This window comes from Leucoraja erinacea, chromosome 37, assembly GCF_028641065.1.
Source record: "Leucoraja erinacea ecotype New England chromosome 37, Leri_hhj_1, whole genome shotgun sequence".
NCBI classification, from domain to species: domain Eukaryota; kingdom Metazoa; phylum Chordata; class Chondrichthyes; order Rajiformes; family Rajidae; genus Leucoraja; species Leucoraja erinaceus.
The window spans coordinates 8,408,359-8,432,938 of record NC_073413.1 but is presented as its reverse complement, the minus strand read 5'-3'; the positions used below and the strand labels follow the sequence as shown (position 1 = coordinate 8,432,938).

At 44.0% G+C, this 24,580-nt stretch overlaps 1 protein-coding gene across 3 annotated transcripts in view; it reads left to right on the top strand.

The window, feature by feature from the left end:
* Nucleotides 1-1,876: 1,876 nt before the first annotated feature.
* tbc1d17 (TBC1 domain family, member 17) overlaps nucleotides 1,877-24,580 on the top strand; it is a 32,215-nt gene continuing 9,511 nt past the window's right edge. The window contains exons 1-11 of one of the 3 annotated variants that reach the window (XM_055663269.1): nucleotides 1,877-2,416; nucleotides 5,851-5,949; nucleotides 7,136-7,165; nucleotides 9,466-9,586; nucleotides 10,588-10,798; nucleotides 11,631-11,742; nucleotides 12,505-12,678; nucleotides 15,733-15,864; nucleotides 18,975-19,078; nucleotides 19,655-19,749; nucleotides 21,024-21,140. In XM_055663269.1, coding sequence (XP_055519244.1) covers nucleotides 2,366-2,416; nucleotides 5,851-5,949; nucleotides 7,136-7,165; nucleotides 9,466-9,586; nucleotides 10,588-10,798; nucleotides 11,631-11,742; nucleotides 12,505-12,678; nucleotides 15,733-15,864; nucleotides 18,975-19,078; nucleotides 19,655-19,749; nucleotides 21,024-21,140 — 1,246 coding nt within the window. In that variant the 5' untranslated portion in view covers nucleotides 1,877-2,365. Of the gene's footprint in view, nucleotides 2,417-5,850; nucleotides 5,950-7,135; nucleotides 7,211-9,465; nucleotides 9,587-10,587; nucleotides 10,799-11,630; nucleotides 11,743-12,504; nucleotides 12,679-15,732; nucleotides 15,865-18,974; nucleotides 19,079-19,654; nucleotides 19,750-21,023; nucleotides 21,141-24,580 lie in introns of all 3 variants that reach the window. The other 2 variants (XM_055663267.1, XM_055663268.1) reach the window with 2 other exon arrangements.

Below are 24,580 nucleotides of genomic sequence, written 5' to 3'. Positions count from 1 at the left end.
TTGGTGAATAAACGTTTGCGGGGCCCGCCCGCTCGCCCGCCCATTGCCCCGCACAAACATGGCGGCGCGGGGAAAAAAAAGATGTGTTTACCGGGTGGATAATTTTATTTATTCCGATCGCGTTTCCACGACGTTTATCGTGTAGCTCGGCCCAAAATATGAGGTGAACCCGAGTGGTTTATGTAAACAACAAGCGATCTGAGGGAGAAGAAAGCGTTTTAATTTGTCCCCCCCCCCCCCGCGTGAAATGGCGGCCGGGCCTATTCCTGCAGGCTTTATGTTTTCTAATTTGTGCGGCCTCTGAAAGTGGAATCTTTTATATATTTTAATCCGGATTTTTAACTTATGTGTTGTGTATTTAAAAAATACATCAATGATGATGTTTTTATAAGTGATATACTAAGATTTTATATGCAAGGCATTTTTTAATGTAATGTGTATTTAAAAAATATATAAATTATGATGTTTTTATGTGATATACTAAGATTTGATATGTATTTTATGATATATAATATGCAATGCATTTTTTAATGTAATGTGTATTTAAAAAATATATAAATTACGATGTTTTTATGTGATATACTAAAATTTGATATGTATTTTATGATATATAATATGCAATGCATTTTTTAAAGTAACGTGTATTTTAAAAATATATAAATTATGATGTTTTTATAAGTGATATACTAAGATTTGATATGTATTTTATTATATTTAAAATGCAATGCATTTTTTAATGTAATGTTGCCCCTTGTCTGGACGTTGAGTCCGTAATAAAGTTTATTATTAATATATATATATATATATATATATATATATACATATATATATACACTATATATATACACACACATATATATATATATACATATATATACACACATATATATATATATACATACATATATATATATATATATATATATATACATATACACACATATATATATATATATATATATATACATATATATATATATATATATATACATATATATATATATATATATATATATATATAACGTTGAGTGTCACAGCATGCAAACAAGGGGTTGTGTGTGTGACAGCCTTGTCTCCCCCAACATCTATTCCCCTCACAAATATGGTGCCCGTGCGGGGCAAAGTTAAAACAACATTTAAGAGACCAAAGTGAAAACTAACAATGTGTTTTTTTAATGCAAGAGTGTCTGCAGAAATTAAAACAATCCAACATGATTTTGGTTTGGCTCTGACCCATTTATGCCCCTTATTGACTGCAGAAACCAAATTTTGTTCAAATGACAAATAAATGGTATTGTATTGTATGTTAAAAATCTAAAGGGTGCAAGGATCAGCCAAGCACAACACTGGTGTGTTACTAAGAAAGTTAAAGGGTAATTCTAAGTGGGGAAATTAGTTCAAACGAAAGAAAAACACCGCATAAGATGGAAATTTTATACAAACCCAGAAAATATCTGAAATCTAAAATGAAACTACTGGAGACAGCAGGTCCAGTGGCATCTAAGGAAGAGTTCTACCCATGGAGTTGAAAGGGACTACATATCCTGCCATCTTTAGTAAAACACAAAAGTGCTGGAGTAAATCAACGGGTGTGACAGTATCTAGAGAAGGAATGAACAGGCTATTTCGGGTCAGGGCCCTTCTTAAGACTGGAGAAGGTTCCTGCCCCAAAACGTCGCCTAACCATGTTCTCCGGAGGTGCTTGTTGTCTGACCCAAAGATACTACCTCCAAAGATCCTAGAGGAGCTCCTCTGGTATCTTTGACTAGCTCTGCTCTATAATCTTTGGTCTGACCTGCTGAGTTACTCCAGCACTTTCATAGAGTCTTACAGCTTGGAAATAGACTCTTCGGCTCAACTTGCCCACATGTCCCATCTACAATAATCCCATATCCCTTTAAACCTGTCCTATTCGTGTACCTGAAGGTCTGAAGTCACCCATTCTCTCCAGAGATCCTGCCTGACCCGCTGAGTTACTCCAACATTTTGTGTCTATCTCTAGTGTAAACCAATATCTGTAGTCCCTTCCTACACACTATCCACTTGACTACATGTTTCTTAAAAGGTCTACCCAAAGGTCTTTCACCTGAAATGTTGAGTCTTTTTTTTTCCTCCTCTTTCTTTTAAAGCTACATCATCTGCTGCATTTTCCCCCAGTATTATCTATACAGTAGATAATTCAGGTCAGATTCCTGAAGAAGGGACTGAGGACATATTTAACATTAAAATACAGTCTGGTGGAATTTGTTGTGACGTTATCGGTATTCAGACCACTCCTTCCAAAGTGGGTGAGCTGTGCAAGAACCAATCGACACTAGTCGGAAATGATGCAAGAAGTTTTGTTTTGGACAAGCAGAGGCAAAGAATGGGTTCGTCTGCGGATGGTCACAAGGTAACAGTTCGCTGTTTAGCAGTTGTAAGTCATTTAAAAACATCGGTAGACATTGCAACAAGGGGAGACAGTGAAGGATGGGTTCACGCGTAGAGAATTATAAGGTGTTAACCATTTGTATGCTGTCGTACAGATACAAATGCACACATGTAGTGGAAGGAAATCTCATGCAGGCACAAAAGTAATAGTTGAGTCATTATGTCTCGTGGTACAGTGATATGATCTTATAGAATGTCTAAGCATGGGGCGAGAGTTCGAAAAACAAAACAAAGCCAAACTTTCGAAATGTGTATAAAAGGAATTGCAGATGCTGGTTTAAACCAAAGCAAAACTTTCGGTGGTTAAAATCTGAAATACAAAACATGCCACGCAGTATCTTTGGCTGGGAAGGAGAGAAAGAATGAACGAAAGAAAGAGAGAGAAAGAGAGTTAACTTTATAAGTCTATGTCCTTTCGTCCCAGCATTTCTGGACACAAAGAGAGTTGTTACTTTGTTTAACGATGGTCTGTTATAAAAGGTGATCAGAAACCTTTGCTCTGTTTGTTTCTCTTCACTGATGTTGCCTGGCATGCTGTGTTAGATTTCCATGACTTTCTGCTTTGATTATAGAGATTTGCAAGGTATTATGTGATAAAGGAATACACTGATTCTCTCCAAAGGTGTATTATTTGTCTTTCAGAGAGTTGACAGGGACTTTAACCAGAAATATTAACTTTATTTATCTTTGTACTAATGCCGTCTGACTGGCTGTTTCCAGTGCTTTATTATTTTCCATTTGGATTTTCAGCACCTGCTGCAATAAAAAAAAACTTCTTATAAGCCCCTTTGAATAACAAAACTCTTAGCAATGGCCGCCTTCCAATTGATTTAAAGAATAACTTTGGATGTATTTGATGGTAGGTCAAAACAGCATAGTTGGTTAGGAAATTTGATGTTTAATCTAGATCAATCAATCAATCAGATTTATTCATCACATACACAATAAAGTGTAGATGTTAGTTTCACCCCATATGTACCTCCAAGCACTGCACTGGATCCAAAATACTGTTAAGCTGAGGCAGGTAAGAATTTCATTATTCTGTTACATAGGACAATTGAACACTCTTGACATTGGCTTGAAGAGTGCCAGAGACAAGGGAGTCCTCCTGATTAAATATTACTGATTGTATGCTGTGTTGTTACCTTCTCCTCAGCTAACAATGAACCATTCTACCGTTCCTTACCATCATCTGCTTTGATCTGTCCTTTTCACACCTTACCCTTCCATGTCTCTAGACTCCCTCTCCCCTGACTCTCAGTCTGAAGAAGGGTCTCGACCCGAACGTCACCCATTCCTTCTCTCCAGAGATGCTGCCTGTCCCGCGGAGTTACTCCAGCATTTTGTGTCTATCTTCGGAGTGAACGATTGGGAATGCAAAATGGAGATGCAGTCAGAGTTGCCATCATATTAGATGGCTGAGCATCCTTGAGGTGCTCTGCGAATATATATGTTTGTGTATACTGTATCGGGTGTTGGCCCACAATGGTATGCTCAAGGTTTTGGAATACAGCTTGTATCTTTGGCAACCTCCATGATTATTGACACTTGATAATTGAAAAGTACATAATTGTGGAATGCTGTTCCTAGTAGTTAAGTTGTGCAGGCGCACTACAGCAGCAGCTAAGATGGAGGAGGAGCAGCAAAAGAATGCCCCCCCCCCCCCTTCGACTACCCACCACCCATATCTAGCTATCTATTTCCTTCACATAGGTGCACTCTGCATGGAGTTCTGGTACAAATTGTCATTGTATATGGAAGCTTGGCTGGTGATTGCAAATCTACAGCATCTGTTGAGTACAGACATGGAATTAATATTCACTGCTAGGTGGTCCATGCCTCAGTGTAGGACATAGAAAGACAATTTCAAGGACAGTGGACGCAGAAGACACAGTCGGAGCAGGGAGTGGGCTAAATTTAAAGTTACATTTAAGTTGCTCGAGCAGACGCTGGAACCTGGAGCGAAAAACAAGGTGGAGAAACTTAGTGAATCGGGTAACATCTGTAGAGGGAAATGGACAATCAATGTTCAAGAAGGAACTGCAGATGCTGGAAAATCGAAGGTAGACAAAAATGGTGGAGAAACTCAGCATCTATGGAGTGAAGGAAATAGGCAACGTTTTGGGCCGAAACCCTTCTTCAGACTGAGGGACATCGACTTATTGGGTCAAGACCATCTAAACTGAAAGAGGGGGGATAACTATAATAAAGAGCTGAAGGGAAGAGTGGGGAAAGAGCTGGCAAGTGATAAATAGATCCAGATGAGGAGGGGATGGTTGGCATATTTGTAGATTCAATTTCCTTCATTTCATAATTTAAGGCGTGCTGTGTTTTAGAGGAATAGATGAATTAGGAGCTAGATTTTTTTTTTTTAAACATAATTCTTCATCTTGTCTGAGGTAGTTGAATATTTTATAAAGTATTCATTAGCATTGATGGGCATTACGGTCGGCATAGGTGAGGTGGACTGAAGAGCCTGTTTCAATGCTGTCGAACTAGGACCCTGTGACTGGATAGAGTGTAACTCCGTTATTAATGTACTTATTATGCAGCTGTCAGGATGGTGGAACATGGTGGGTCTTTTACACCTTTCAGTTTTTTTTTTTAACAGGAGTATTTGCAGAATACCCCCCCCCCCCCCCCTTCTCTAAACTTTAGTACAAATCCAAACTTCTGCATTCTCACCCGATGAGTAATTGGACAATTAGTTGGGGAATTTGGTGCCGTGTGTGTCTTTATTTTAAAGTCAAGTAACTCAATTGTCTCCATTTCACCAAAAAAAAATCAATATTTACGTCACACACCATCAACCTCATCACTTCCTTACACTGCAGTCTCTGTAAACATGGCTGATTGTCCTTAACTAGTTTTCAAATCCCCTTGCTCTGATTAGTTTTCAAATCCCCTTGCTCTTTTCACACGCGAAATGGAGGTAAATTTAGAATGTTCTGATTTCAGGTCAGGTCGGGGGGGGCATGTAATCCCGTGCTACCTGCTCCATGGCCGGATAGTCTGTGACTAAACTGTCTTCCCCCACCTGGTTTGCCAGGTGAGGAGGGGGCTGTGGACCCCCAGCAGGACTAAAAACAAGGCCTGTCAAAGGGCGGATGAGCTTCTCGCGAGCCAACAGCCATCCACACTTCAGTGGAAGTTACGATCACTGTCATACACAGCATCGTGTGGAATGATGATAAAACACACACACCAAAATCCTATGCTTCCTGCGGTGGAAGTCCAGTGCGTCCGTCACCGTTCCCATCGGAAACCAGCGCCACTGCGTCGCTAATGTTAGCACGATGATGATGATCCGATTACGTGCATTTAAACTTTAAAGCCTGGCAGGCAAATCTAATCGCATTCCTGTCCTTCACAACCAACAGTCCTGTGACTGTTTTTTTTCTTAATCCTTTTCCCTAACAGGTAGCGTTTGAGAAATATGGTGTGTTTCTAAACACGAGCACAAAAAGGACACATGACCAGGATACACACATTCCCGGAGTGATTCGGATCATTGAAAAGGTGAGAGTGTTCAAATGTGGTTATTTCGTAGAGCACGTGGCTTTATTTGTCGTGGGAGTACTGTACAAAAACTAATTCCAATGGACGTCCTCTCAACAGTCAGAAATTCAGCAGCAAACTAAGTTAGTCTAAAGAAGTGTCCCAACCCGAAACATCACCCATCTTTTCTTTCCCCAGTGATGCTGCCTGACCCGCTGAGTTACACCAGCATTTTCTGTCTATCTTTGAGTTCCGACATAGCAGAGGATGCCTGCAGAGTTGGGTTGTCCCATTGGAGGAGAATACATGGAGAAGCATTTTTAATCTCCTTCTGCCATTCTCAATAACAAACTGATATTAACAAATTTAGCCAGAGTCTATCTGGGGCTAATAATATCAGTCAAAGAGCCTTCAGCCCAATTTGCCCACAATGGCCCACACGTCCCATCTACAGCGGTCCCACCTGCCTGCGTTTGGCCCATGTCCCTCTAAAACTGTCCTACCTGCCTAACTGTTTCTTAAACGTTGGGATAGTCCCAGCCTCAACTACCTCCTCATACAGTCAATCGCCCAAGATGAATATGGATTACTAGGTTCCTTGCGCCAAAATAAGTTGGCTTTTTGAGACAATCTGACTGCAGTTTCCTTCCACCCATGTCCTCTGTCCATTTTCTGATCAATGCAATCAATTTTAATTCTGGACCACTTCTGGGCTACTGTTCTCTTACCACAAGCACAACGCAGCATATTTTCTAATTGCTACATTTTGTGACAACCACTGCTAATTGTATGTGGAAATGGTTGGTCAAACATGCTTATACAACAATACCAGAAGAAGTACCCGTCTGAAGAACGGTCTCGACCCGAAACGTCACCCATTCCTTCTCTCTAGAGATGCTGCCTGTCCCGCTGAGTTACTCCAGCATTTTGTGTCTATTTGCGGTTTAAACCAGCAACCTTCCTCACACAGTACCGGAAACACGTCGGATTGTTTAATCCCAAACCACTCCTTGGGGAATTATTGGGATTGTGTGACGTGCTGCTATGCTCTCTGCCCAATTTGATATGCTTCATATTTTTGTCACTAAAAGCAACATTGGGTAAAATATTAAAAAGGGCACCACCTCGCCTACACCCCAACCCGACTTGTGAAATTCCCATTCAGTCTTAATGAGATGATTTGTTCTTGTTCTGTTCTGTTCCTCAGGGTTCTGATACAGTCGTGGAGTGGATTCCGGTAAGTGAGAGTGGAGAACATTCTCAGTTCCTGTACTCCAAGAAGGTAAATCTACTGGGTCTCGAACTGTCCAGCACAAGAACAGGCCCTTTCACCCACATTGCCTACTCTGAACGGTGATGCCTTGATCATCTCTCATCTACCCGCACATAATCCACATCCTTCCAGCCCCTGCATATCCATTTGCCTATCCAAAAGTCTCTTCAGTGTTATATCTTGCACTAAATGTTGGCCCTTTACCCCTATCTGTGCACTGTGGACGGCTTGATTGTAATCATGTGTACATATAGTTTTTTCTTTGAAGATAGACACAAAAAACTGGAGTTACTCAGCGGGTCAGACAGCATCTCTGGAGAAAAGGAATGGGCGACGTTTTGGGTCGAGACCCTTCTTCAGACGTTCTTTTCTTTGACTGAATAGCACACAAACAAAAGCTTTTCACTATACCTCGGTACATGTGACAATAATAAACTACACATAAATGCCACTGGCATATCTGCCCCCACTACCATGCATTCATCACCCTCTGTGGAAAAGAATAAACTTATATCCTGCACATCTCCTTTAAACATTACCCTTCTCATTTTAAAGACATGCTTTAAAGATTGAATCAGTCAGGAGAATGGTCCCAATCTGAAACCACCCATCCATGTTCTCCTGAGATGCTGCCTAACCCACTGAGCTGCTCCTGACACCTTGTGTCATTTGTAAACCAGCATCTGCACTTCCTTGTTGCCACTGTTAACAGGAGAAGTTCAGCAGGGATGGGGAGATTGCAACCTTCACGTGGTCTGCCCTGTTTCGACGAATGCAATCAGCCTGGTGTGCACAATCAAATAATATCAAATAGAACAAGTTGTCCTTTAGGCTGTGCACACGTCATACGCAAGAAGAAGGAGAAGTTCAGGCAGAATTGAACTTGAGACTTAAAGAAGCAAAAGAGTTTTCATATTTTTTGAGACTTGTTTTTTGCTTCTCTGCTTTAACTTGATAGATTACATTTTAGTATTCATTAGAGCAGGGGTTGGCAACCTTGTGCTGCATAGGGGCCAGGGCCCATGTCTGTGAGCAGATGGCGGGCCACATCTATCGGCATAGTGTGACGCTTGGTGTTGTTTTTCACGTTTAGTTTTCACGTGTTTTTCCAATTAGTTCTCTGCAGTTCCCAGGTCTGCTCGCCTGGCCCGGGACTGGCTGCAGTTCCCAGGTTGCTAGGATGAGAGGGGATCTCATTGAAACATGTAAGACTGTTAAGGGCTTGGACACGCTAGAGGCAGGAAACGTATTGCCGATGTTGGGGGAGTACAGAACCAGGGGCCACACACACAGTTTAAGAATAAGGAGTAAGCCGTTTAGAACGGAGACGAGGAAACACTTTTTCTCACAGAGAGTGGTGAGTCTGTGGAATTCTCTGACTCAGAGGGCGGTGGAGGCAGGTTCTGTGGATGCTTTCAAGAGAGAGCTAGATAAGGCTCTTAAATATAGCGGAGTCATGGGATATTGGGAGAAGGCAGGAACGGGGTACTGATTGGGGATGATCAGCCATGATCACATTGAATGGCGGTGCTGGCTCGAAGGGCCGAATGGCCTACTCCTGCGCCTATTGTCTATTGTCTATTGCCGCCTGCGTGTCCCGGGACTGGCTGCAGTTCCCAGGTCGTGAAAACGAATTGAAAAAAAAAACGCCTGCGGGCCGGATGATTTTGTGTTACGGGCTGTATGTTGCCGATCCCTGCATTAGTCGACAGTACACCATGGTTTAATGTCCTTGTTATTGGGCCAAGTCATATGCTTTCCAGAGTCAAGAATGTTTTATTGTCATATATCCCAGATAGAACAATGACATTCTTACCTGCAGCAGCACAACAGAATATGTAAACATTGTACATTGTAAGCAATGTAATAAACGAGAAAAAAATGTTCAGTGTGTGTGTATACACGTACACACACACACACACACACACACACGTACACACACACACACGTACACACACACACACATGCACACACACACACGCACACACACACACACACATACACACACACACACACACGTACACACACACACACACGTACACACACACACGTACACACACACACGCACATACACACACACACACACACATAAAAAACAAACAAACAATAATAGTGCAGTAATAACAAAAATAGTCTATGTAGTTCAGAGCTTATTTGGAGGTTGCAGTGTTTAATAGTCTAATGGCTGAGGGAAGAAGCTGTTTCATTCATAACTTTCCATGGTTGTCCCAGCTTCTACCAGCTACTTTGTGTGTGTTTTGCAGGATAGCAATGTGAATGGAGCCTGCCACACTGAAGAGGAGATGTTTGATCCAGGTTACGAGCCTGACTGGGCTGTTATTAGCACAGTAGGGACCAGGATACGGCCACAGGAGGAAGTACGTGGTAAGAGGCAGCTGCTCAATACTCTAATGCATTGACGGTTTTTGCATCTTAATCATGCACTTGTTAAGGTAAAATGCGGGCACTTAAACAATGTGAGATCACCAAGAGTAGTGAATCGTTTTACAAATTAGGTGAGTTTGAGTGCTCGGGTACTTTATTTATTTTCTTATGTACAGAGATGCAATGAAATGCTTGTTTAGTTTCGAGATACAGCGCGGAAACAGGCCCTTCGGCCCACCGAGTCTGCGCCAACACTAGCACAATCCAGCCGGGGGCTTTGACTTTGACTCTGACATCGGGGGGGGGAGAGTGCAGTGGAGAGATAAGTTTTTTTTGGCCTTCCATCACAGCGATGTGATGGATGTTTATGTAAATTATGTTGTGTCTTGGGTCTATTTGTTTGTAATGTATGGCTGCAGAAACGGCATTCTGTTTGGACCTCAAGGGGTCCAAATGACAATTAAATTGAACCTTGAATCTTGAATCTTATCCTACACACTAGGGACAATTTACAATTTCTTACCGAAACCCATTAACCTACAAACTTGTACGTGTTTGGAGTATGGGAGGAAGCCGGAGCACCTGGGGAAAGCTCTTGCAGTCATCGGAGAATGTACAAGCTCCAAACAAGAGGACATAATTTCGGAATTAAGGGACATAAATTTAGGTTTAAAATGAGGGGGGACTTCTTTACTCAGAGAGAGTGTAGCTTCCAGTGGAAGTGGTGGAGGCAGATTTGATTTTATCATTTAAAAATAAATTGGATAGGTATATGGACGGGAAAGGAATGGAGGGTTATGGTCTGAGTGCAGGTAGATGGGATTAGGTGAGAGTAAGTGTTCGGCACGGACTAGAAGGGCCCAGATGGCCTGTTTCCGTGCTGTAATTATTATATGGTTATATGGATGATTGCAACTATTTTTCCTGTCCCTGTTTGTTGCGGCTTCCTTGATTGAGTGGGTTTTTTTTGTTTTTTTTCCACCTCTCGTGCCATTTCTTAGCTGTTGCCCAGTCTCCAGGAGTGCACAGCCAGTGGGCGTTCTCCATCAGTCTGTCCGAGCTGAAGTCTATCCGCAAAAACAAGCCGGGCCTGGGCTGGTCGTATCTCATCTTCATCAGCAAAGACGGCATCTCCTTTCCAGCTCTCCACTTCCACGCTGGTGGCACCCGAGCTTTGCTCAAGTGTCTGTGTAAATACGTGGTCCTGGCAACGTGAGTATCGAGTACCTCCGTCCACTGTGGGCCATTGGTCCACTCTCCTCACTCGTGAAGGCTCTTTTACAGCACAGGAACAGGCCCTTCGGCCCAAAACGTCGTTGCCAAACACCATGCCAAATCAAACCAATCTCCTCTGCCTGCATGTGATCCATATCTCTCCATTTCCCTGCACATGCATACGCCTATCCCAAAGCCTCTTAATTGCCACTAACGCATCTGCCTCCACCCACCACCCCCGGCAATGTGTTCCAGGTACCCGTGTGCAGTCTCTTTTACAACGTGCTATACAGTGCGGGAACATGCGGACGCCTATCCCCGTTCCTGCTTTTTCCCCATATCCCTTGATTCCTTTAGTGCCAAGAGCCAAATCTAACTCTCTCCTGAAAACATCCATCTCACTACTGTGGCAGGCATACGTAGGAATTTTCACACCTCGCTGCGGTATAGTGACCTTCCGAGAATCAATCAGCAGTTATCCAGTCTAGTTCGATCTTTGTCAATGCCTCTGGAGCGTTTAATATTAACCAAGCGGTTCGCTGTGGGAGTTTCGTAAAGAAGGTGTTTTTTTCACCGCAGTTTTTTGTCTGAAGTTGAATTGAATTTCTTTATTTGTCACTCACAGACAAGTTTGAACGAAATGTTGTTACTATGCAGTCATAACAGTAAAAAAAAAGCAACAAAACACACAATTAACACAATTTAACACAAACATCCATCACAGTGACTCCCAGTGACAGCCAGGCACCTCCTCACTGTGATGGAAGGTCTTATCTGCTAGCTGTCAGTGGAATGGTTTGTTGACTGTGGGTGTCAATCTGTTTGGCAGGTCCAAGAAGGACTCTCGTCTCTATCTAGTCTACTCTCACGACTCTCACGCCCTGTCTCAGTCCTTTGATGAGTTGCAGCTGTTTGATGAGCATTCCTCAGATCTGGTTTCAGTGAGTAACTCTTGTTTGCCTGGGGCTTACTCTGGTGGGGATTCAATCAACATCCACTTTGTGAATGTCTCCATGACATACCAGCGGCACCAGTGTTTCATGTTCATGTGATAGGAGCGGAATTAGGCCATTCAGCCCATCAAGTCTACTCCGACTTTCAATCATGGCTGATCTATCTTTCCCTCTCAACCTCATTCACCTGCCTACTCCCCATAACCCCTGACACCTGTACTAATCACCTATTCCTTTTCGGGACCCGACAGAGAGCCGCCGAGAACAAAGGGGGTCCTGGCATGGGGGTTGGGGGGGGGGGGGGGGGGGGGGTGGCGAGAACAAAGGGGGAACTGGGGGAGGGGTGCTGCGTGTGGCGGCACAGGCAGTAGATGGGACAGTTCGGTACGTATAACTTTGTCAGCACTACCACTTGTGTACTACCTAGGGTGTGCGCAGAGCTGATCTTTTCACCTTACCTGCCTAGTCTTGGTGTGAAATAAAGTATTTAATGTGAAAATAAAGTATTTAAGAAGGAACTGCAGATGCTGGAAAATCGAAGGTAGACAAAAGTGCTGGAGAAACTCAGCTGGTGCAGCAGCATCTATGGAGCGAAGGAAATAGGCAACATTTCGGGCCGAAACCCTCCTTCAGACAGAATGAAAATAAAGTATCATTGATTCATTCTCCAGTAGATGCTGCCCGACCCGCTGACTTACTCCATCCAGCACGTCGATATTTTAACTTGGATATTTCACTTTCTTTCCGCAGCGGTTCATACAGGACCCTTATGCCGCCACGTTCGGTAGTTTCTCCAAAGTGACCAACTTCCTGCGCGAGGCTCTGCGCCCCCCGGACGGCACCCGGCATCGGCCGATGCGCGAGATGGCCGCCGGCCTAGACCTGGACCAGCAGGATGAGCCAGGCTTCGAGGTCATCACATGCGTAAGTGGTCAGCCTGGAAACCAGCGGCAGATTGCTCACTGCAGTATCCATGTTGTTACATAGAAACATAGAAATTAGGTGCAGGAGTAGGCCATTCGGCCCTTCGAGCCTGCACCACCATTCAATATGATCATGGCTGATCATCCAACTCGGTATCCCGTACCTGCCTTCTCTCCATACCCCCTGATCCCCTTAGCCACAAGGGCCACATCTAACTCCCTCTTAAATATAGCCAATGAACAGTGGCCTCAACTACCCTCTGTGGCAGAGAGTTCCAGAGATTCACCACGCTCTCTGTGAAAAAAGTTCTTCTCATCTCGGTTTTAAAGGATTTCCCTCTTATCCTTAAGCTGTGACCCCTTGTCCTGGACTTCCCTAACATCGGGAACAATCTTCCTGCATCTAGCCTGTCCAACCCCTTAAGAATTTTGTAAGTTTCTATAAGATACTTATAATTATAATCCTAAATTCTAGAGCGTATAAACCAAGTCTATCCAGTCTTTCATCATAAGACAGTCCTGACATCCCAGGAATCAGTCTGGTGAACCGTCTCTGCACTCCCTCTATGGCAATAATGTCCTTCCTCAGATTTGGAGACCAAAACTGTACGCAATACTCCAGGTGTGGTCTCACCAAGACCCTGTACAACTGCAGTAGAACCTCCCTGCTCCTATACTCAAATCCTTTTGCAATGAAACCATTCGCTTTCTTTATTGCCTGCTGCACCTGCATGCCTACCTTCAATGACTGGTGTACTATGACACCCAGGTCTCGCTGCATCTCCCCCTTTCCCAATCGGCCACCTTGTTAGATGGTCAGAGACAAAGAGAGCGGCTAAGTTAATTCTTTATATCCTTTTATATCCTTTTAAATATTTTTATTAGAAGCACGCATACAAATAGTATTAAGCGACTTACAGATTTATTTATTTATTTTTTTTTATTAGAAGTAAGTACAATAACATGGTACCATAGGTACCTTGTATATATTGGCATGTTACAATTCATGTACAGCTTCTTATTTGGTTTTAGTTTTGGTTTCTTGGTCCTCCAAAATATTCCAAATGGAATTTAAACTGGAGGTGGTGAAGGGAGGACTTAAGCCAGTAAGGGTTATTGGGAAGAAAGAGCTACTTTAAATTTAGTTGCATCTGGTTGGGTAACTATGCTGGGGTGGAGATTATTCCGTGCTTTAATTGTGCGGGGGAAGAACGAATTGCTGTACACATCTGTCTTTTGCAAAAGGATTTGAGTATAGGAGCAGAGAGGTTCTACTGCAGTTGTACAGGGTCTTGGTGAGACCACACCTGGCGTATTGCGTACAGTTTTGGTTTCTCCAAATCTGAGGAAGGACATTATTGCCATAGAGGGAGTGCAGAGACGGTTCACCAGACTGATTCCTGGGATGTCAGGACTGTCTTATCCCAAGAAAGACTGGATAGACTTCTGTTATATACTCTTCTAGAATTTAGACCAAAAGATTGAGAGGGGATCTTATAGACCCTGTTACAAAATTCTTAAGGGGTTGGACAGAAAGCTAGATGCAGGAAGATTGTTCCCGATGTTAGGGAAGTCCAGGACAAGGGGTCACAGCTTAAGGATAATGGGGAAATCCTTTAAAACCGAGATGAGAAGAACTTTTTTCACACAGAGAGTGGTGAATCTCTGGAACTCTCTGCCACAGAGGGTAGTTGAGGCCAGTTCATTGGCTATATTTAAGAGGGAGTTAGATGTGGCCCTTGTGGCTAAGGGAATCAGGGGGTATGGAGAGAAGGCAGGTACGGGATACTGAGTTGGATGATCAGCCATGATCATATTGAATGGCGGTGCAGGCTCGAAGGGCCGAATGGCCTACTCCTGCACCTAATTTCTATGTTTCTATGTTTTGTAGCTTTGTAACAATAAAAAGGAGACAGAGAAAGAATAGAAAAGAAATAGAAACGTGTGTGATAGCTATTTGTTACTCTTGACCACCATTCACCCAGTCCTGAAGGATCGTTTCCAAGAAGTCGACAAACGGAGACCAAGTCCTTTGGAATTGGTCCCCCACACCAAATCCTAGCATCACATCACTCCAGTCCTCAAACAACTTCACTGGTTTCCCATCTCCTACAAAATCCTGATCCTCACCTACAAAGCCCTCCACCATCTGGCCCCCCCATATCTCACTGACCTCCTCTCCCCCTACCAACCCTCACGGTCCCTCAGATCCACATCAGCCGGTCTCCTCTCCATCCACAAGTCCAACCTCCGCAGTTTTGGGGACAGAGCCTTCTCCAGGGCAGCTCCCAGGCTCTGGAACTCCATCCCCCAACTGATCCGCAATTCCATGTCCCTCACCATCTTCCAGTCCCGCCTCAAGACCCATCTCTTCACCTCTGCCTATCCTTAGCCCCACGTCCCCCTCCCTTTTCATCTGTGCAAATTTTTGTAAGGTGTCCTTGAGACTCTTGAAAGGCGCCCATAAATAAAATGTATTATTATTATTACTTTGTCAGTTAGGAGGAATCGCATTTCTTCAAGATGTAGCGTTTCCAACATGTTTGAAATCCACATCTTAAGCGCTGGTATCGATGTATTTTTCCAAAAAGTCCGTATAGGTTTTTTTGCCGTTATTAAACCATAATTAAGGAATGATTTTTGAAACGTATTCAATTTATTCTCGACAGATTTCTTACATAGCTTTAAGTTTTCTTTTAAAGAATAAAGACAAAGGGAGAAAAAGGTGAGAGAGAAATAGAGAGGGAAGAGAAAAAACCCCAATACCAATAACAAGATTATGGAGATAGATCTGGGAAATGTTGAGTATACCTATTCATCCAACTCGGGTTTCAATCCTGAATTTACTTTTTCAAAAATTCAATAAATGGAGACGATAATCTAACAAAAAATTCTGGTTTGCCAATTAAGACAAATCTTATTTTTTCCAAATGCAACGTCTCAATCATTTCCGTAATCCACATTTTAATTAAGGGGTAGATCCTTGTTTTAAGTTTCTGCCGCTGTGCCACCCTGCCTGCCCGGTGCATTATGAACATCTTCTCCTTCTTCCTAGCAAGTTGACCTGGGCCAGAGGCCGACAGTACAGCGGCAGGAGACCTTAACGGCCGCAGAGTGGCAGAAACATCTTGACCCAGAAGGAAAACTTCAAGATGTGGACCAACTGAAGAAAAAAATCTTTAAAGGAGTAGGTGACTTTTTTTTTTTTTTTTTCATTCATTATTTGATTCAGTTTTTTGTATCCAAAACATTTCATGCATTTGTTGCAAAGTGTGTTTCAGTGTAGAGTTGGAATTGATCTTTAGAGATAACCATATAACAATTACAGCACGGAAACAGGCCATCTCGGCCCTACAAGTCCATGCCGAAGAACTTTTTTTCCCCCTTAGTCCCACCTGCCTGCACTCATACCATAACCCTCCATTCCCTTCTCATCCATATGCCTATCCAATTTATTTTTAAATGATACCAATGAACCTGCCGACACCACTTCCACTGGAAGCTCATTCCACACCGCTCCCACTCTCTGAGTAAAGAAGTTCCCCCTCATGTTACCCCTAAACTTCTGTCCCTTAATTCTGAAGTCATGTCCTCTTGTTTGAATCTTCCCTATTCTCAAAGGGAAAAGCTTGTCCACATCAACTCTGTCTATCCCTCTCATCATTTTAAAGACCTCTATCAAGTCCCCCCTTAACCTTCTGCGCTCCAGAGAATAACGACCTAACTTATAATACAGAGATAATGGTGACACTGTGACACTGCGCTAGAGACCCGGGTTTGATCCTGACTCCGGGTGCTGTCTGTGCGGAGTTTGCATGTTCTCTCAGTACGTGCTCTCGTTTCCTCCCACACCCCACATGTTTGCAGGTTAATTGACTTCTGAAAACTGTAAATTGTTCCTAGTGTGTATGATAGTGCTAGTGTAAAGGGTGATCACTGGGACAAGGGTCCTCTCTCCACGCTGTATCTCTAAAGTCTAAAGGCACAGCATGGAAACAGGCCCGCTGAGTCCCACCCTGACCATCAATTACCATTCGCACGGATATGCTGCCCAAAATTACAGCATTACATCCCTGTTTTTGTATTCTCGCCCTCGTGAAATAAATGCTAGCATTGCGTTTGCCAGAGCTATCTACCTGGGCAGGCAGCATATTCCAAGTTGTTGCTGTTCATAAGTGATGGGAGCAGAATTAGGCCATTCGGCCCATCGAATCTACTACGCTATTCAACCACGCTGATCTGTCTTTCCCTCTCAACCCAAATCTCTGGCCTTCTCCCCTTCGCCTCTGACACCCACACTAATCACTTCTCTGTGGATGTTTAAGAAGGAACTGCAGATGCTGGAAAATCGAAGGTCGACAAAAATGCTGGAGAAACTCAGCGGGTGAAATCACTTCTCCGTGGATTGTCGGCTTTTCGTGGTGGAGAAGCTTGTGTGGTCCTGAGATCCTGAGAGCGATGCCGTCTGGAGCTATCTATGCTCCTGGTAGGGCCTCCCATGGCGGTAAGGTCAAGAGGGAGGTCCCTGACAAAGAGTCAATCCAACCAAGACCTCAACGGTGGAACAGGCGGAGGACGATGGCTGACCTTAGTGGAGCGTCACAACCGCTGGGAAGGCGGATGAAGGCTGCAGCAGAAAAAGGTCACCTGTCGTCTTGGACTCCACGCCACTGGATCCTGACCCAGATCTGTCGAGGACCGTGGGGTGGCTGTCTGTGCACCAGTCTCCCCACGTTAAACAAAGTCACGCACAGGCGTCCACCATGGAGAGGAGAGGGCAGTCATACTCGTTTCGAGTGACCTTGGGCACCAAGTTGCTGCAGTGTGAACTGGCTGCACCCCACAGCAACTCTTCAAAATTGATTTACTTCAAAACCACTTCCTAAATCCACAGAGCTCTCCCTCAGAATGCTCATGTCCTGCCACCACCTAGAAAATCCCCTCTAAGCCACGGCACTAACCTTGAAATGTAACATTGCTCCTTGTTCTTCACTGGTACAACATTTGCAAGTCTCAGTGGCTGTGAATATGAGGAATTCATTGCCACAGTGGAATTTATGATCAAGTCATTGGGGATTTTTACGGTTGGAAGAAGGAACTGCAGGTGCTGTTTTAAACCGAAGATAAACACAAAATGCTGGAGTAACTCAGCGGGTCAGGCAACATCTCTGGGCATGCTGAGTTACTCCAGCATTTTGTCTGTCTCTTCAGGTATTTTTAAGGTGCAGGTTGACATATTCTTGATTAGTGTGGGCGTCGGGGTTATGGGGAGAAGGCAGGAGAAGGGGCTGAGAGGGAAAGATAGATTAAACGGCAGAGTAGACTTGATGGGCTGAATGGCCTAATTCTGCTCCTATTACTATGACTTGCATAAGAGGGGCTGACAGCATGCAAAGATGCTCTCATCATGCCTTCAGCTACATCTTTAGTTAGATAGAGCTCTAGGGGCTTGTGGAGTCAAGGGATATGGGGAGAAGGCAGGCATGGGTTATTGATAGGGGACGATCAGCCGATCACAATGAATGGCGGTGCTAGCTCGAAGGGCCGAATGGCCTCCTCCTGCACCTATTTTCTATGTTTAACAGAAACCAATAAGCCTAATTCAGTTTCTATAGCTTATGAACTTAAGTTGTGGAGCACTTAAAACTATTTGAGAAAGTGGACACTATTTATTTTGTTATTCCTCCCATCAAAATCTCTTCACATCTATCCAATATAATTCACTATATAATTCACTGGAGTAACTCAGCGGGACAGGCAGTATCTCCGGAGAGAAGGAATGGGTGACGTTTCGGGTCGGGTCTTCGGTTTTCCGACACAATGTAGTCAAGTCAAGTGAGTTTATTGTCATGTGTCCCTGTATAGGACAATGAAATTCTTGCTTTGCTTCAGCACACAGAATATAGTAGGCATTGACTACAAAACAGATCAGTGTGTCCATATACTATAATATAAATATATACACACATGAATAAATAAACTGATAAAGTGCAAATAACAGATAATGAGTTATTAATAATCAGAGTTTTGTCCGAGCCAGGTTTAATGGCCTGATGGCGGTGGGTGAAGTAGCTATTCCTGAACCTGGTTGTTGCAGTCTTCAGGCTCCTGTACCTTCTACCTGAAGGGAGCAGGGAGATGAGTGTGTGGCCAGGATGGTCTGGGTCTTTGATGATACTGCCAGCCTTTTTGAGGCAGCGACTGCGATAAATCCCCTCGATGGAAGGAAGGTCAGAGCCGATGATGGACTGGGCAGTGTTTACTACTTTTTGTAATGACCCGTTCCTTTAATGCCAGGGCCTGTGTCACAGCATCCGACGGGAAGTTTGGAAATTCCTACTGGGATACTATCCGTGGGACAGCACAGCTGAGGAACGCAAAGTGTTGGTGAAACAAAAGACGTAAGCAGTAGTTCTACTTCCGACCCAAATTGTGGAGGTGTGGGGAGGAAGTAATGTGGTTCTTTTCACTGGCATGTGAACACTCATCTTGTTGGCCAAGTGTAGAGAGGTACGTACAACGGAGGGCAGGAAACTGGAAAGTTAATCCAAGATGGATCACAAATAGCTGGAGTAACTCAGCGGGACAGGCAGCATCTCTGGAGGGAAGGAACGGGGTGACTTTCCGGGTTGAGACCCTTCTTCAGACTGACCCGTAGATGCTGCCTGTCCCGCTGAGTTCCTCCAGCAATATTGTGATCTATCTTGGATTTTAAACCAGCATCTGCCGTTCTTTCCGATACATGTAAGGTCCTCACTTGCCCGGTTTCAGCCAAAAAAGTAAGCCATGGGGCATCTAATCCATTCCCTGCGCTGCCCCAGGGTAACACATTTGTGAAGGTAGACAAAATTGCTGGAGGAACTCAGCGAGTGCGGCAGCATCTATGGAGCGAATGGAATAGGCAACGTTTCGGGGAACCCTTCTTAGATTCTCCAGCATCTGCAGTTCCTTCTTTAACACATTTGTGATATCTGTAGAGATGAATATTTCCGGATGAAACTACAGTGGAAGTCGGTGACCGAGGATCAGGAACGGCGGAATTCCCAGCTAAGGGCATCCAAGAGTCTGATAGGTGAGTTTGTTGGTGAGACGAGTGCCTTTCTACAGCAGATCCAAAGACGTACAGGTTTGTAGGCTGATTGGTTTGGTAACATTGTAAATTATCCCTAGTAATAATAATAATAATAATAATATATTTTATTGTCATTGCACATAAGTGCAACGAGATTTGGTATGCAGCTTCCATCCGATGTCATAACTTAAATAACTAGTAAAATTTAGATTTAGATACCCCGAGAAACATGGTTGTAAAAATAACATTATAACAGTTCAAACAGACTGAAGTGCAGATGTGCCTGTGTGACGTGACCATCCGAGGGAGACAGTCTGTGGGGGTGGGGGGGCACTCAGCAGGGCCGGTTCAGAGCCGCTATAGCTCTGGGAATGAAGCTGTTCCTGAATCTGGAGGTGCGGGCGTAGCAGGCCTTGTAACGTCTGCCGGAGGGAAGTAGCCTTTAGAACAGTCCCTTTACAAGGGTGTGAGGAGTCTTTATAGCCAATGCTGATGGCCTACCCTCTGTGGCCTGAGGCACTCTCGTGTGTTCTTCTCATCTGGTAGATCCCCCTCCTTAAGGCGGGTAGCTGTGTCCCCCGGGAATAATCCTCTAGCCTGCGCTCTGTTGAGTTTGAAGCTGTTCCGCTGAAGAGGCTCTGCTCTCCGCCTACAAGGGTGCGTGGAGTCTGACTGACGCCTTCCTGAGGCACCATGTGTGGTAGATGCCCTCCAAGGCTGGATAGTGTTTGCAGGATAGTGTTGGTGTGTGGGGATAGCTGGTCGGTGCGGACTCAGTGGGACTGTTTCCATGCTGTATCTCTAAACTAGCCTCCATCTTGTTGAGGTCCAAACTGCTTCTGTGTCTAGTCCTCATTTTTGTCACCTGCAGCATTGCAGGAGCCTGGCCTCCATCTTGTTGAGGTCGAAACCGTAGTGCTGTTTAGAATGTAGACAAAACTGCTGCAGAAACTCAGCGGGTGAGGCAGCATCTATGGAGCGAAGGAAATAGGCAACGTTTCGGGACGAAACGTTGCCTATTTCCTTCGCTCCATAGATGCTGCCTCACCCGCTGAGTTTCTCCAGCACTTTTGTCTACCTTCGATTTTCCAGCATCTGCAGTTCCATCTTAAACATGCTGTTTAGATTTTATTTATTTTTTTTTTTTTTTGCTGAACTGTTTGTCCAAATGGCTGCTAGTCTCATTTTGGGCCTCACATTTACTCGGTAACCGGTCGGCAATAGTGTTGGCGGCCAAGTGTTGAAATGTATAAAATTTCTTTTAAAATCCCCAGAGCGGGATGTTAGCAGGACAGATCGCAACAACAAATTCTACGAGGGGAATGACAACCCAGGCCTGGTGCTGCTCAACGACGTGCTCATGACCTACTGCATGTACAACTTTGATCTGGGTAAGTCTTCCCCCACACACAAGATAACCATATAACAATTACAGCACGGAAACAGGCCATCTCGGCCCTACGAGTCCGTGCCGAACAACATTTTTTTCCCTTAGTCCCACCTGCCTGTACTCATACCATAACCCTCCATTTAATGTTAAAATTGTACAAGGCATTGGTGAGACCAAATCTGGAGTATGGTGTACAATTTTGGTCGCCCAATTATAGGAAGGATGTCAACAAAATTCTCTAGTACAGAGGAGATTTACTAGAATGTTGCCTGGGTTTCAACAACTAAGTTACAGAGATAGGTTGAATAAGTTAGGTCTTTATTCTCTGGAGCGCAGAAGGTTAAGGGGGGACTTGATATAGGTCTTTAAAATGATGAGAGGGATAGACAGAGTTGATGTGGAAAAGCTTTTCCCTTTGAGAATAGGGAAGATTCAAACAAGAGGACATGACTTCAGAATTAAGGGACTGAAGTTTAGGGGTAACATGAGGGGGAACTTCTTTACTCAGAGAGTGGTAGCGGTGTGGAATGAGCTTCCAGTGGAAGTGGTGGAGGCAGGTTCGTTGGTATCATTTAAAAATAAATTGGATAGGCATATGGATGAGATAGACACAAAAAAGCTGCAGTAACTCAGCGGGACACGCATCATCTCCGGGAGAGAAGGAATGGGTGACGTTTCGGGTCGAGACCCTGCTTCCCCACACATCTGTATCTTTAAACTAAACTAAACTAAACCTGCTGTCATATCTTTCATCCCTCTTTCCTGCCTCTAGTCAACCCAACATTGGCTTCAGTTCTTAACTGCTCCTTGTAATGGATTCCTTCCCAACAGCAATTCCCCTCAACCCGCACCCAACTCTTCCACAGCCACCTCACTACACAAATGGTTTTTTTTTTTCTCGACTCTTTGTCAAATGCAATCGTGAACCGTTAAAATTGAGGGTGCAACTGACCAATTGGGATCATTGGGCAGTTTGCACCTTGTGTGTCATAGGAGATGAGGTCAGTTTAACTTAGCACCGTGTGGTCGGCACGGACCTTGTGGGCCGAAAGGCCTGTTCCTGTGCTGTTCTGTGTCTGGGTGTTGTCAATGCTCATGCTAGCAGCAGACTCGGGGCCCAGTGAATACCGCGGTGCGTTTTAACACCAGGACCACGTCACACAGCCTGAATGATACAAAATTCCTAACATGTTTCAAGATCAAAGCCACCCTTATTCAGCTTCTGGCAAAAATCCTAGCCCATCCCCACCCCTTGCAGTTTTAAAACTCCTCCTTGTTACTTCAGATGGAAGAGATCTGCCCTTCTGCCAGTCTGTTTGACCCTGGTTCAGTGACAACCGTCTGTTTAAACTAAGTAAACAACCCTCATCATGTGCCAGATGATACTCCCTATCACCTGATCTGAGCTGATCCCTGCTGCCCAGGCTCCTCTTTGAATTTTGTGCATTGCATTTACTGAGGCCAAAATTGTATTCAGATTTTCACTCTGCCAAATAAAATTCTATTTATTTATTTGTATTTTCATTAGACCAGTGGTTCCCAACCTTTTTTTGGCCATGCCCCACCTAATCACCTCTAAAATCCTGTTGTCCCCCCCCCCTTTGCTTTCCCTTGAGAGAAAACGGAGGAAATAGATATTATAAGGGTAACTTAGCAAAAGCTCTTTGAATCGCATTTCTAAATCCAATTCAATAAATAAGGTTCTCCCATGACCTCCCGCGCTTCGTGCGACGTGCATGAAGAGCGATGGCGCGGTGATTATGTAATAACTACACAATAAAGACCTTTTTTCACCCCAAAAAAATGATTTACTCAAAATAGCATCCGAAACATAAACTACATATGTTTACCTGATGGAAAATCCAAAAAAATCAAAATCAAAAATTTGGACCCAGACCTCCTCAATTGCCCCCCTTAAAAATCAAATTGCCCCCCTGTGGGGCATACACCCCACGTTGGGAACCACTGCATTAGAAGCAAGTGTACAGTAGTATAAGCCTCGGCATATCACAAACATTTTGTGTACAACTTCTATGTTAAATTGTCCCAGAAAAAGGTAGATCAAGAAAGAGAGAGGGCGAGAGAAGAAAAGAGTGAAGGAAGTAGAGATGTGTAAAGTACCCCTAGAGTACCCGGTGGGCAGTCCAGGGGTGAACAAGTGAGAGCCTGTAGAAAAATAAAGACAAAAAACCCATTAAAATGTGTTTTTAAAAAAAAAAAAAAAAAAAACGAGAGAAAATGGGACAATTGTGTAGGGATATACCCTTCATATCTTACCACACCCATCACCCATTTCCAGAGTTGTGTTGCACCATTCTATACTTGTAATAAATCAACAAATGGAGACCATATCTTTAAAAATTGCTCTGATTTTCCTGCTAAGACGAGTCTCGTATCTTCTAGATGTAGCGCCTCAGCCATGCCTGTGATCCACATTTTAAGCGTTAGGGTGGATGCATTTTTCCAAATCTGCCAAATAAAAATAGCAGTTGTCGGGAGGAACTGCAAACGCTGGTTGAAACCGAAGATAGACACAAAAAAGATGGAGTAACTCAGCGGGTCAGGCAGCAACTCTGGAGGGTGACATTTCTGGTTTGTTACCCATCTGCAGACGGAAAGTTGAGGGAGGGGAGGGGGGAAAAGGCCAGAACAAATGAGGGTCAGCTACAGCAAAGATCTTATAGCAAGCTATAGGATCCTTGAGCTACAGATGACCGGAAGTGTGGAGCCCAAAATGGCCCATTGTTGGCCCAATGAAGAGGAGACGGGGATGAGAACAGTGGAGCTAATAGGACCACTGGAATACATTGGGATTTGTGTATCTAGGTGCTTAATGGTCAGCATGTTCTCAGTGGGCCAAAGGGCTTACTTCCTTGCTGTAAGGGTTTAAAAACCTTAACATTTAAAATTCTTTAAATTCTTAAAGCTTTAAATTCTCTGCCTCTGGTGGAGGCTGCCTCATGGCAGGAGTAGCCATTCGGCCCTTCGGCCTGCACCGCCATTCAATATGATCATGGCTGACATTCAACTCAGCATCCCGACCTGCCTTCTTCCATACCCCCTGAGCTCTTGGGGACAAGGGCGGATCTAACTCCCTCTTAAATATAGCCAATGAAGGCAGGAACGGGGTACTGGCAGTGGTACCAGAGATCACCACTCTCTGAATGGCGTTCTCCTCATCTCGAAGGATTTCCCCCTTATCCTTAAGCTGTGACCCCTTGTCCTGGACTGCCCTACATCTGAACAATCTTCCTTCTCCAGCCTGTCCAACCCCTTTTATTTTCTAAGTTTTCAAGAGAGAGTTAGATAGAGCTCACTGATTCTGCATGAGTTCCTTCTTAACCAAATAGCCTATTCCTGTGTGTAAGTTGCCGTTTTCCAGACACTTTTAAATTTCCTTCTTTAAGCATTTGCAACTCACCAGACCTATTGAAAGTTGCC